Source organism: Colletotrichum phormii, assembly GCF_030913505.1.
Source record: "Colletotrichum phormii strain CBS 102054 chromosome Unknown BDP81scaffold_27, whole genome shotgun sequence".
Classification (NCBI taxonomy): Eukaryota; Fungi; Ascomycota; class Sordariomycetes; order Glomerellales; family Glomerellaceae; genus Colletotrichum; species Colletotrichum phormii.
The window spans coordinates 60,673-74,248 of record NW_026851469.1 but is presented as its reverse complement, the minus strand read 5'-3'; the positions used below and the strand labels follow the sequence as shown (position 1 = coordinate 74,248).

General features: G+C 51.9%; 4 protein-coding genes across 4 annotated transcripts; 1 reads left to right on the top strand and 3 right to left on the bottom strand.

Moving 5' to 3' along the window:
- Positions 1–7: 7 nt before the first annotated feature.
- On the bottom strand, positions 8–193 carry BDP81DRAFT_268806 (uncharacterized protein; the record flags this gene model as incomplete). The annotated part of the gene is made up of 1 exon (XM_060582914.1): positions 8–193. A coding segment is annotated over one exon (186 nt), but the record flags the coding sequence as incomplete, so codon positions are not given.
- Positions 194–1,299: 1,106 nt separating this feature from the next.
- BDP81DRAFT_383924 (lipase/esterase) lies at positions 1,300–2,723 on the top strand. Its single transcript, XM_060586943.1, has 3 exons — positions 1,300–1,506; positions 1,570–1,585; positions 1,638–2,723. The coding sequence occupies exons 1-3, from the start codon at positions 1,424–1,426 to the stop codon at positions 2,616–2,618; spliced, it is 1,080 nt and encodes a 359-aa protein (XP_060439702.1). The 5' UTR covers positions 1,300–1,423; the 3' UTR covers positions 2,619–2,723.
- Positions 2,724–8,227: 5,504 nt separating this feature from the next.
- BDP81DRAFT_438698 (uncharacterized protein) lies at positions 8,228–10,451 on the bottom strand. Its single transcript, XM_060591338.1, has 5 exons — positions 10,399–10,451; positions 10,182–10,322; positions 9,792–10,128; positions 9,504–9,733; positions 8,228–9,451 (listed from the first exon to the last, which is right to left on the bottom strand). The coding sequence occupies exons 1-5, from the start codon at positions 10,435–10,437 to the stop codon at positions 8,363–8,365; spliced, it is 1,836 nt and encodes a 611-aa protein (XP_060439701.1). The 5' UTR covers positions 10,438–10,451; the 3' UTR covers positions 8,228–8,362.
- Positions 10,452–12,053: 1,602 nt separating this feature from the next.
- BDP81DRAFT_502564 (uncharacterized protein) lies at positions 12,054–12,840 on the bottom strand (the record flags this gene model as incomplete). Its single annotated transcript, XM_060595571.1, has 1 exon — positions 12,054–12,840. One exon carries the CDS (start codon positions 12,838–12,840, stop codon positions 12,139–12,141), a length of 702 nt encoding a protein of 233 aa, XP_060439700.1. The 3' UTR covers positions 12,054–12,138.
- Positions 12,841–13,576: the final 736 nt, after the last annotated feature.

Genomic DNA, 13,576 nt, shown 5'->3' with positions numbered 1-13,576 from the left:
TACATGTAGGTTCGAGATGATAGGCGCTCTGGCAACTCGAGCAGCAAGTAAGCTGAGTGCGGCAGTCGCGCTGGATGGTCTGGCAGCTGATGCCGTTCTTGTAAGACGGGCAGTAGACGAAATCGGACTGAGACGAACTGATGGTGCGGCCGCACTGACGGCACTTGGTGACGTTGAGGACATAGTTGCACATGGTTGCGATGTAGAGCGATTTGCAACTTGTCGAGTACGAGTGATGATTGGAGCTGATGGTGTCAAGTGGTGAGCGGTTTGTAGAGCCAGAAGAACTTGAAACTGGGGTTGATGCGTTGAGAATGATGAGTTGAGGATGAGTTGGAGGAAGCTTCCAGGACCACTTAATAGAGGCACTTTTATAATTTTCGGCCATGACCTTGACGCTAAGTATCGTCTTTCAATAAGACTCATAGGTGCGAAGAAGTCTTGTTCCATCGCTCAGACTGACACCTTAGACTAAGGTAACATGAGCCATTGTCGCCTGCTCCTTGTGAAAGAGGAAAGTGTTCTGAAGCACAGAGGCTGAATCAGTCTTTTCGAGTTAACTCCTTCAACTCTGTTCTGACAACCTCTTCAGTGCCCTTTCTGGATTCTCAGGTCAAAGAACACTACAAAGGAGTCCTTCACCTCAGGCAAGGTATTCGGGACGAATCAGACTATTCGATCTCGCCATGACTTAGGTAAGGTACTACTGGCTCAGGAAAATGTCGAAGTTCCCACACACGCAGGACGCGCCGTAAAATTGTGCTTAGATACCATACCGCCTCTGGAGCATCGCAGATAAGTGCCTTGATTTGGTCAAATGTTTGTGGTCCCGAGTAAATAGGATCTTTTGCTCTTTATGAATCATGTTTGTGGGACACAAACATCGCCAAGACTTACTTTCTCCGAACTGGGCCTCGCACGCGCATCTCCAATGTAACCTCAATTGCAGCCAGACCGTTGGGTTGGGTTTGCCAAAAAGGACTTTTCGTTGGACAATCACCGAAATGTCGCATGGTTATTTTGCTGACGTGGGATGATTCGTTGCACTGGAAGAGGGGCTTTCCGCGGGGGGGGGGGGTTCGTTTCATTTGCTGCATACGCTTTCTACCCTTGAGCCGATCAATAATGACCATCGAAGCGAAGACATTGTGGTCCCTCGGACAATTGGTGCGGAGACCATGTCCGACCTTTAGTCGCGCTTGTCGTTGGGACTAGACAAACATGTAATCTTTTAGCTCTGTTGGAACCCAGATTCCGTCACATCAGATAAAGCAAGCGTAGCGACCTTGCTTTAAATTGACGGTGGCTGCTCGCTGTTGTAAGTTTTTCTCAATCCATTCTATTTTTTCTCGTGTGCATTGCTCTTCCATACTACCCCGAAACTTGCATTTCTGCTCAGGTATTAGAGTCTAGGACTGTGACGATGGGCTCTCTCGATACCAAAACCATTGTGAACGAGATGAAGTACGATACGCAAGAAAAGCTCGCTGCTTTAAGCGTCATTGAGTAAGTGATTGTAGTGAGAAATTTCCGACTTTTGGAACAAAGTCAACTGACTATTCGCTGAAGCCCAGAGATCGCACAGGTTGGTTAAGTTTTTTCCATATAACGAGATCTGACGATTAACCATACTCCAGTACCTGGCAGCTGAGCATCCACTACCAGAGTCAGCTCCCCCAGCCCCAGACACGGAGTTCGAGTACTCCATCCAAATCCCAATGCGCGATGGTGACCGCCAACAAGAAGCTCGCATCCACAAGCCCTCCGCGCGAACGGGCGCAAAGTCCCCAGTCATTATTCTGATCTACGGAGGTGCCTTCACAATGGGCGACTGCCGTCAGATGAGCCCCTGGGCCAGGATCGCCACAAAGCTCTTCAACGCCACAGTCATCAACCTTTCCTATCGCCTGGCGCCAACCCACCCCTTTCCCGCGGCCCCTAATGATGTTGAAGATGGCCTCAAGTGGGTTTCTGACAATGCGCACACGCTTGGCGGCGATCTAAGTGCTGGGTTCATCATCGGAGGCCCATCCGCCGGCGCGAATTTGGCGGCTGTAATGGCCCAGAAGACGGTCGATGGCACCACGAAGCTCGGAGCCCCTCTCACCGGCATCTGGCTCTTGGCTCCGCTCTTCCTCGAGGACGAGATAGTGCCTCCAGAGTACAAGGGTATCTTCCTCGCAAGAGAGCAGAATGCCGAGGCACCGATCTTCAGTAAAGCGGCCTGGGGTTATCTCGCAGCCAATTACAAGGCAGACATCAAGTCAGCGGGCTATTCGCCATTCAACTCGAAAACTCCGCATGTCGGGATGCCGCCGACAGTCGTTCAGGTCGGTGGTCTAGACTTCCTCAGGGACGACGGGCTGGTTTACGAGATGGCTCTCAGAGCTCATGGGGTTGAAACCCGCTTGGATGTGTATCCCGGTGCTCCACATGGACATTTCATATTCCCTGGAATCAAGTCCGCGTTTAAGGCAAACATCGATATCTTCAAGGGAATCGGATGGCTTCTCAAGCAGGAGGCCTCGGAGGATGAGATTGAGAAGGCAGTCGTTGCGGATCCTTTCATGACCGTTCCGAAGAATTCGTCATCGGCCTATGAGGCTGTGTTCCGGTGACAATAGAGCTTTTAGGATGTTATCACATAAAGTACTTGTCGGATTGGAAGTCCAATTCGGCCGCGAGTAGGGGCAGAGCATGGGCCACCTCGAGGGGGTACACTTAGACCTCGACTACCCACCCAACCTCCGGTTGGAATCTCCCTTCTACTCCTTACGCAGAATCAATCAATACAGAGATATTGATACTTCGTCACCCCCAGGACCCTACGGTTCGAACCAAATTCCCTGTGAAAGGAATACCAACAGACACAGTTGCACAAGATGCACAGTACCGCCGGATGCCCTTGGGATCTCTTGTCCAGCCAGCCTCAATGGCTAGTTCCAAGCTCAAACACCCGAAGACACCAATCTGCTTAAAAATTTGAGGATAGAATAGTAACTTAAGAGATATTGTTCGTGTTTAAATTCCTAAGGTGTGGCAGGTGCAGGTGGGTCACGTGAGGCAGCTCCTTCACATCTCGGAGCTGCCCCACCTACACCTTGCCCAGATATCCAGCCCAGCCAGCGCTCAGCTTTTCCCATCATCATCATCAGATCCAATACAGTAGTATTGCCTCCACAGGTTATGAGAGCCCAGCGTTGACTCTTTTTCTTTTTACCACATATGAATTGATCGCCCAGCTCTGCGTAGAGCCCGTTCAATTGAGCAGTTACTAATCTGTCGACCAGAGATCGCGGCGTCGCGACTGGCAACGGCAGAGGTACAGATTCCTCAAAAAAAAAAAAAACAATAACAGACGCGACCGTACAGGCCGTCTACACCTATACACACACTATCACGAATCTTTCACCTCCATCGTCATCATGGCTGGCAACCGCGCCCGCTGGGAGGTGCCCGACCTCAAGGGAGAAGAAAATTGGGACCAATGGTACGCAGTACTGCATCTCACCCTTGAGACTCTCGATTACGAGAAGTACGTCGATGAAGACGTCTCTCAACCCCATCGCGATGATCCTATCACTCCAGCGCAGGCTGTGGCCTTCACTACTTGGAAGAGCCAGCGCATTGAAACGTACGGCATCATCATCGCATCAATCAGCAAAGTCCTCGATCGTCTCCTCGCTGATGGATACGACATCAAGACGGCTGACCGCAACCCCTTCCTTCTCATGAACAAATTGAAGACCATCATCCCTAAGATTTCAGAGGATGCCGTCGCCGAGCTCGTTCGAGAGCTCTGTAACCTCAAGCGCAAGGACTTCTCAGATACCCATAAGTATCTCCAGCGCGGCCAGTATCTCATTCGTCGTATCGATGAGCTGGTCCCCTCTTAGCACAAGAAAGCCATGTTCATCCTACTCAACGGATACCAACAAGAATATCCAGCACTTTACGACAAGTACGTCGAGGACAACACCAAGACCCTTGAAGATCTCACACGCGATCTCACATTCAAGGCCAATGCCGAAAGGACTGCTTCACTCAATGCCGCGAAGGGCTACGTCGCCGTTGGAAACAACAGCAACGGCAACAACAAGGCCTCCGGTAACACCTCAAACAACAATCAGCGACCTAACAACAACTACAATGGTCCTGACTGCCAACACTGCGGCAAGAAACATGCGACTACCTCTTGCTAGGTCGCCCATCCCGACCTCATCCCATCCAACCATAAGTACCGTAAGAACCTACTCAAGAAAGCTGCTGCTCATACTTGTACCTCCGAATACCGGGAGGGTAAGGCAGTCGCGGTCAAGGCTACGCCGAACGTTCTCCACCAGAACACAATGGGACATACAGTCTTACCGTGCTCAACTTCGATAGCAACGGGCAGAATTAACCGTAACGACATTATCCTGGATTCCGGGTGCTCGCGAACCACTTTCAACAACCTCAGTTGGTTCACCTCCTTCACCGAGGCAATACTGCCACCCATGGAAGTCGCCAACGGTCAGTACGCATCGCCAGCTGGTTACGGCACGGTTTACTTCACTGCCGTTGATCCAGATGACAGCAACAAGGTGGTCGACTGGTCAATTGAGGATGTACAGTACTGCCCTGACTGCCCAGTCAACCTGCTGAGTCAAGGCACACTCCGTCAGCAGGGCTACAAGGTCAGCGACGACACTATCCACATTGGAAACAACGTCGCGATCGCCAAACTCGATTGGCATAACAATGTTGCCGTTATCGTCACCAACAACTACGAAGGCCCGAAAATTAACGCGGCCCTTAACCTTGCTATGGTAAGCAAGAATAACAACAAAGTCACATTTGACCTTATGCACAAGCGACTTTGCCACGCGGGCAAGAGCAGGGTCGTTGAAGCCTGCCGTCGTGTGGGCATAACTTTTCCTCAACAAGAAATTGACACCTTTCACTGCGAGGCTTGCCACCTAGGCAAATCTCAACAACTCATCAGCAGAGAAACCCCCATTCGAGAGGCCCAGCCCGGTCATCTCATTCACATGGACTTGGTACAATTCGAACCCTTGTCCTATACAAAGTCACGTTATCTAATTCACATGATCGACGCGCGTACAGGCTTCCAGTGGCGATACTTGCTCAAGAGCAAGCCTGCTGACGAAGTGCTTGATCGTATCGAAGAATTCATCAACTTCTTCGAAAACCAGACCAACCTTTCGATTAAGGCGTTTCAAATAACAACGGCACCGAGCTTTTCAATGCTCTTTCGCAGGAGCTGTACACCAAACGAGGCATTAAAGTCAAATTGACTGTTGCTGACACCCCAAGCATGAATGGAAAGGCAGAGCGAGCTGGCCGGACTTTTGCAGAGGCGGCCCGAACCATGCTGATTGACGCCAACCTTCCTGATTATCTCTGGGACTATGCCGTCACCACAGTCATCACGATTGCCAACCTGTTGCCCAAAGCAACCAATCCAGGCCATCTCAGCCCCCACGAGATGCTCGCGAAAGATCTCAATCTTGACGAAGCCCATCACGTACCGTATATCCACCATATCCGCACTTTCGGCTGCGTTGCCTATCTCCACCGCAAGGGGTCATTGCAACCAGCCCGCGCCAACAAGATGGAGACAAGAGCCATCAAGGGATATCTCGTTAGATACGACTCACTTCACGGCCATCTCTTCTACGTCTACGTACCTCAAAGCCACAAGGTATACCGCTGCCGCGATATTCGTTTCTATAAACAGGGCAAGCACCAGGACGAAGACAATGACCCAACCATTGATCACGATGCCATTTTTGCTGATCCAGATACCAGCACCTCATCTGTTGAGTATGAAGGAGCACAGAAGTCGTCCAGCACTCCTGACCGCCAGGACGAAACCACTGACAACAAGTCTGCCGAAGAGGCAACTACCCAAAACCCTCTTCCAACCCCTGAACCAGACAGCCCTATTGATCAGCAGATGTCTGCTAACATAACTGTTCAACAGCACGATACTGATACATCTTTCGATAACGCTATCGAAGAAGCTATCCAACAGGATATAGATGAAGCAACTATAGTAGTTGCCACAGAAGATCACGATCTTCAACCTACAACACAACCAACTAGACGAACTCGTCAATCTCGCCCTCCTCCAAGCCAACCAAACAGAGCCTCAACACGTGAGCATGTCAGAAACTCACAGGGCACTTGGGTCAAGAAGAGGGGCGGTTTCAGCGGTTGCTCTCTCCGAGGCAACACGTATGGCAAGTCTGATGGTTATCAACAAGCCTATGTCAGCCTTGACACAGTTGTGTGGGAAGACAACCAGCCTCCAGTATTATCTGCCATCGCCGCTGCCGCACTCGCTGGTCCAACCGTACCTCGCACTTTCAAGCAGGCCAAAGAGGGTCCTGAGTGGGACAAGTGGCAACCTGCTTTTGATAAGCAAATCAAGGCGCTACAGCAAGCCGAAGCCTGGGAACTCGTTGACCCTCCAACCGGAGAAAAGGTTCTTCCTGGCCAATGGATATGCGATATCAAGTCTGACGGCAGATATCGTGCCCGATGGGTTGTCTGTGGCAACCACGCGGTATCTGACTGGTCCGCTGAACAATTGTACGCAGCTGTCGCTAATGCAACCTCTATCCGTGTTTTCTTTGCTGTTGTTGCAACCAAGACCTACATCGCAGAGTTATTCGATTACGACACAGCTTTTCTTCACGCCTCTATCCCGGACGATACCAAGGTGTACGTCCAGCAGCCCCATGGCTATCGCCAAGGAGACAAAGTCTGCCTCCTCAAGCGTGCCCTTTACGGCCACCCCATGGCACCTGTATGGTGGTTCAACAAGATCAAAGGTCACATGACTGACCTCGGTTTTCGAGCTATTGAAGGCGAAGTCTGCCTTTTTATCCATAACGAGTACAACTACATTGTTTTAATATATGTTAATGACAACGTCATCGCTGCTCCAGACCGGAACACTATTCGCAAAGTCAAGGATCTCCTTAAGTCATTTGTCAGCATAAAAGAACTGGGAGACGTTCAGAGATTCCTAGGTTACGAAGTCTGTCGCAATAAGAGAGCCAAGACCCTCCACCTATCACAAGCCGAATTCTGTCGCAGGATGCTTCAGAAGTTCGGATACGTGGACCTCCATCCAGTCCGCACACCAATAGATCACAATATCGTCGCCAAGTAGCCAGTTGAGTATGAACCAGTTGAAACTGACCGTTGCAAGCTGTACTTGCAAATGACAGGCTCTATTAATTTCCTCTCGACCGGTACGCGCCCCGATATAACTTACGCAACTAGCAAACTCTGCGAAGCCAACAGCCGCCCTGGTGAGCACCACTTCGCAGCAATCAAGCACCTCATGAGATACCTCACTGGCACAGTCGACCTCGGCATCACCTTTGACGCTTCTATGCCTATTGATGACCTCGGACTCCATGCTGCCAGCGACGCGGCCTTTGGCGACTGTCGCCTTACCCGAGTGAGCACTGGAGGATACGTCGTTATCCTTGCCGGTGGCCCAGTGATATGGAAGTCGAAGAAACAGACTTACGTCACAACCAGCTCCACGGAAGCTGAATTCATTAACCTTACTCCAACGGGACTTTCGGTCCAATGGGTTCATAAGCTGCTGAGACTTCTCGGCTGCACTCAACCTCGTCCTACGGTCCTATTTACTGATTCCCGCAACGCGCTGATCAACGTAACGAATCCACTAAACCAGGCGCGAACCAGGAACATCGATCTACGATACAAGTGGATCATCGATCAAGTCAAAAACGGCTTGTTCAACCTCAAACTTATCCGAACACATGACATGCCTGCTGACGGACTCACGAAGCCGTTAAATCACGAGAAGCACGCCAACTTCGTCAAAATGCTTGGCCTTACGAAAATCGCTTGCAAATGAGCATATAGATATCCTTATACCCGACCGAACAAACAAGGGATAAAGGATTATTTGGCTCAGGCACAGGACGGAGGATATAGGCGGAGCATGGGATACAGCGGAGGACTAATTGGGATTGTCGGTATTTGAGCCTGCTTCTCACATGTACGATAGTTTTCACTGTGGCTGGCCTGAGGGGCGGTGTGGCAGGTGCAGGTGGGTCACGTGAGGCAGCTCCTTCACATCTCGGAGCTGCCCCACCTACACCTTGCCCAGATATCCAGCCCAGCCAGCGCTCAGCTTTTCCCATCATCATCATCAGATCCAATACAGTAGTATTGCCTCCACATAAGGTTATGTCCAGTTCAATGCTAGATACTTCTTGCGCCTCATATAATGTAACAGGGGCCAGAAGCAAATACACCGCTATATCCACTTTAATGCTCCCATAGACCTGTGTTACCCAAAAGCAAACCCTCAACGCCTCTTACCTCCAGACTTTTGTCTCTCGGCCTGACCGAGCCATGCAGTTTGCTCGTCCAACCGGCTGTAATGCGCATCAATCACCTCCTGGTTCAAGTAATTCAACCTGTGACCACACCTTGTCCACTTGACGTCATGGGCCGTCGCCGAATCATCGCAGCAACCTCCCCAGCAATCTCCAATTCGGTCAATTACCGACTGGAACTTGGCCTCCTCGCTCCTCCGGCTCCGGTCGATAATGTTGAGCATCGTCGGGATTGCGACCTCGTGGAACAGGTCTGCGCAACCATACACGGATGACAGGAAGATAAAGTCGGCAAAGAATCGTCGGGGAATGTAGAAAATATCTGACCAACCCACGCAGAACTCGTCTTCCTCGATCGTGTAACCGCGGTTCATCCGGATAATCTCGCCGTTGACGGTGACGGCCTTCTCGTTCCACTTATGATACCATCCCCACCACTGGGGGAACTTCTGCCAGTCGGTCATACACATGTACCGCGGGCCGTCGCCCTCGAATTGCCGCGTGTTGTGAGATGTCGGGAACCAAATGGACTCGCGATTCTCGTCGACCCAGGCCATCGGGTCGATCCAGGAGTCGAAGTGGAAGTACATGAGGCCTTCGATATCGGGTTGCTCGTCGAGGATGAGCTTCATTGTCCTGGCGACTTGCATGTAGATCGTCTCGTGATGCGTGTATTGGGAGTGTGTGAGGTTGTGCCAGTCTTCGGGCTTGTCCTCGATCATCTCCGGCATGGAAATGTGAACGGTGTGATAGAATGGCTTGTACTTCATGAGGAGGGGCACGCGCTCCATGCGCTTCGCGTTCCAGCGAATCATGGCGAGTGTGTTGCTAAAAGGTGAGGCCGTGAGGTTGCCGGGACCTGTGGAGATCTTGTACGGCTCTTGCTTATCCGTGAAGGGCGTGATGATTTCCGCCGGTGGTGTCGAGCAGTGTCCGTCGGTGTCGTCTCTCATGACGAGTCGGTATTCGGGGGTATGCGGGAGTTCGGAGAGGGTTGCGTAGGGGATGATGCCTGCACCCAGGAAGCTGAAAAGTGTAAGAAGGCCGAACTTTGCTTTCTGTAGGAGTGTTAGTTTGCCCTCATCAAAGTGCTCTATCAAGACAAGTGACCTTATAGGAGGGAGGTGGCGCGAAAGTGTTCGGGGCGTCATCCACTGGAGACGAGCTGATGTACTCTTTCAACGGGGCATACTTGATGTATGCAAGCGAAGCGATGAAGATGAGCGCTGTACCGGGTATAAGGAACATGCTGTATCGGGACAGGAAGAAGTGTGCGGACACAAGCATCAACACGACGCTAGTGGTGTCGTTGATGAACCATCTCACCCACGAGTCGACCTCTGTGATACGTCAGCAATCCACTCGACAGTCTACAGTCAAACTTCGTCTAAAACCTACTCTTGTGTGCTGCAGTACTGGCCAAAGCTGTCAGAGTGGTCAAAAAGACCACCGACAAGCCCTTGCTGTCGTAGCCGCCGAAGAAAGTGGGTTCGAAGGAGCTGTATAGTCGCACAAGCGCATGCACGAACAAGTTGAGGATCGCACCAAAGGCTCCCAGCACAATATTTGCGCCATTCGGGCTCAGGTCGGTACCCTTCAAAAGCTTTTCGCTATGAATGTCGGACAAGGCACTGAAGCTAGCTTGGCCGACGATGCTGACGTAGAGGGGAAGCTGGTATGTTGACGCCCTCGTGCGATGTTGCGGGTAAAATTGGGAGAGGACCAGGCCTGACGTCTACTCCTGTTTAGCGATACAGCGGTCGATGGAATGTTGCGCCGTTGTCCTACCTGAATCAAGAAAGCCATCCATCGAGCCTTTGGGCCCCTCAGTCCAAGGGCTGGCGTCGTGACGAGAGCAGCTGCGACTGCGATACCGCTCTTCGTGATGGATACGGTGCCTGGATCGGTGACCAAATAGTTGAGAAACAGCTTGAAGAAAATATCAGCTTTTGCCTCATCCAATGTTGCGCCGGCGCCAAGTGCCAAGCGCTTTGACGTCCCATACCAAGTTGTTACTGAGCATTTGCAGTAAAGCAATCCTCATCAGTCCGAACCTCAGGTCCGCGTCTCCCCAGACATAACGCCAGAGTGCCCTCGCACCTCCAATGCGTGGAGCTTGTCTCGATAGCTTCCCCGCGGCGTACTCGCCAGATGACCGTCCTTCTTCATCACCGCCAAGATCCAAATCCTCCGACCCGTTGCCCAGCGATGAGTATTCGGCGCTGGCATTTCGTCTGCGAACCTCGCGTTTCAATAAAAGCGTCGCAATCAAAAACCTCAAAAACTCGGATATCGTTAAGCTCGAAGATGGCGAAAAGTTGAACTGCCCTCGCTCGCGGGAGTTCCAGAGATTGACCGCCGCGCCGACCTGTAGGAGCACCAGCCCGAGCGCGGCGAGACACGGGACCAGCCCGGCGCCACCGGACCCGGCTACCGCCAGCGCTCGGCGGAAGATGGACCGGTTTACGGCCATGGCGAGAGAAGAAAGGAAAGGAGTGTAATGCGGCGACGGCGCGAGTTATCTCGATCGCTTTCCGTTGTGTTTTCTACCAGTTTTGACGAGAAGTCATGATTTCGTAACCACCGCGAGTCGAAAAGAAGAGGACAGAACGCTTGGCCCTTTTTTCCTCGCTGCGAAAATACGAGTCGTGGCGGGGGCGATCAGCGTCGCAAGAAAGGTCACCTCGGCCTCCAGACAATCGCAGGGCGATTCGCACGGAATCTGCTGGGGGCCAGGTTAAAACCGGGGACTTGACAGGGGACGAGAATCGAAATCGAGCTTGAATTTCCCAATCTGACCACGCCGCGGACGCGCCGGTACGAGATCGTCAGCGTTCAGCTTTCGGTTGCGTGGAGCGAGGACGGATGTGGACGGCTCTCGAAAAAGGGGGTTCGTCAGTCAGCGCGGGCGACTTCGATGTTGTAAACAGTTTCGTTCAAGAACACGACGCTGACGAGATGGGAGGGACAATGATTTTATTCGGCCTCGAGATCGATACCCGAAGCTTAATTTGCTACTAATAGAAAGTATTTTAAGGATCTGAGGCAAAGCCAGGGGAAAGCATCCCCTAACATTACAGTTACAATTCTGGCAACGAATTAATTAGCACGGCTGTCGCCTGTTTGCATGATCCCCGTCATTCTAGGTGTTGGACTGAACGCCAAGTGGACCGATGAGTTATGGGAAGTTAGGAACATTGGAAGTATCCGTTTGTTAAACCTTCCGGTGTGGGCGCCCGGCAGTGCTTGATTGCAGCTTTGCCCGATCAGTTAGGTTATCACGAAAGAGGAGATTCGACCGCAGTACATAAAGTACGGCGCAGCGCCAGACTTACAGGAGCCTGAAGGTCGACTTCGCGGTTAAAGAGCAGAGGTTCTCTGCAGAGTCTCTCAAAGCCAAAGTTGGCGCGCCGCGCGTCCTGTAACATGCTCTCCTTAACAAAGGCCAGCCATGCAGAGTAAACTTCAAGTTGATAACCACACACACTAGTGAACCATCTGAGGCTACAGATACTTGTCTCTTAACACCAGTCGTGCCTTATGAGCGTGTGAAAGAGATGGGGCACGTGTTCGGCCCAAAGAACTAGCTTTTAACATGAGTCGCAACGGCTGTCACGGAACTGCACATCTTCAATCAGCCTGCGCCAGAAAAAGTGAGACCGGCTATCGAAATGTGGCCTGGCCGTGAGGGGCCACTCTCTTATTGGACCGCCTTATCACTCGGCGCCAGGATTGAGTTCCCAATTTAGGTCGCTTGGAGGGGCCTCCCGGTTCCCCTTGTCGAGCACGGTTCAGCAATGTCGTAGCCGTGACGGCACGCAACGCTGAGAGAGAATTGCACAGCTAGAAGCACGCTGAAAAGGTGCGGATGGAAAGACTGAAAAGTAGGGCGGCTGGTGCTGGTCCGTTCGCCCATCTTCAGTCGTTCGACTGAACTGTCAGTCGTTCGACTGAACTGTGTGGTGCTGACAGCGACGGAATCAAGCGAGATGCTCAGCTGGGTTGAAACGGGGGAACTCCGCCAGCTTGCCTCGAGATCACGATACATTTGTCCTGCTTTCCACCATGTCAGTAGGTGGTGATTAGGCAGGTTCTGGACCAAGAGGGGGTTGGAAGGAAACAAGAGTTTACATGTGGCAAGCCGAACATTCCAATCAGGGTCCGACTTGAAACACATGTGCATGTTGACCCCTACTGCCCCCAAGTTTGCTGCGAATCGGAGGACGCTTCCCACTTCGCCCTGCTCATAAGGCGCATGGCTAGTGTGAAATCCTGCGAGCACTTCCAGGGGCGGGTTCACAAGATCTACCAGATTGAACAGTGCCAATTGGGGAAGCTGACAGGCCTGCAGGATCTCTTGTCTTGACTGCGTGACACTGCGCAAGGGACTAGATGAATGAGGACTTTCCGGTGGTCTAGAAACGATGCCATTAGCTTGAGTTGACATTTCGTCAATTGGCGTTCTTTGCCCGCCTTGCCGTGCAGCAACAGGTATCATGCCCAAAGCCTACCAACCTCGCATGCTCACGAATCGTGAACAGCACCTAGGTGTTCGGTTATGATTTACAAATATCTCCAGGTCAGGTCTATATCCTATGCCTCCACCGGATTTGCAACAGGTCTGAAGGCCCCTGGGATCCAACTGAGCTATTGAGGGATCGCCGAGGACAGCGACTCTGCGGTCGAGCCTCTCATCTGCCATCCTATTTCAAGACCGTTGGCCTGATAAGTTCGACTGGCGCAACGGCTTCCGCGCGTCTGAACACGTCACTGGAAGAAACTAGGAGTCATCACATGCGTTAGCTGAGAGACGGCAGCGCTAGAAGTTTTCCGTTCGTCTCACTAGTTCAACCGTCAAACACACCCGGCATAGCTTACAAGTCCGGTAACGGGAACAGACTAGAGCGACGGGTATGCTATTACGAATCGAGGATGCAGCAAAACCGCGGCCAATTTTTCGAGTCCGGCCGCAACGCTCATCCGGCGGGATGCATCGGTACTACGGGCTCGGAGCCATCCTCCGAAGCCCCCACTTCCCTCAGAGTGCCATTTCCGTTTGTTTAGTCATCGCCGGCCTTGAAGTCTCAAACGGCCATTGGGGTGATGATCAGAAAGGTATGGTTTCTTGCCATGGAATACGCTCTACTAAGGTACCTAGAGTGGTGCTGTTTTCCTTGCGATTT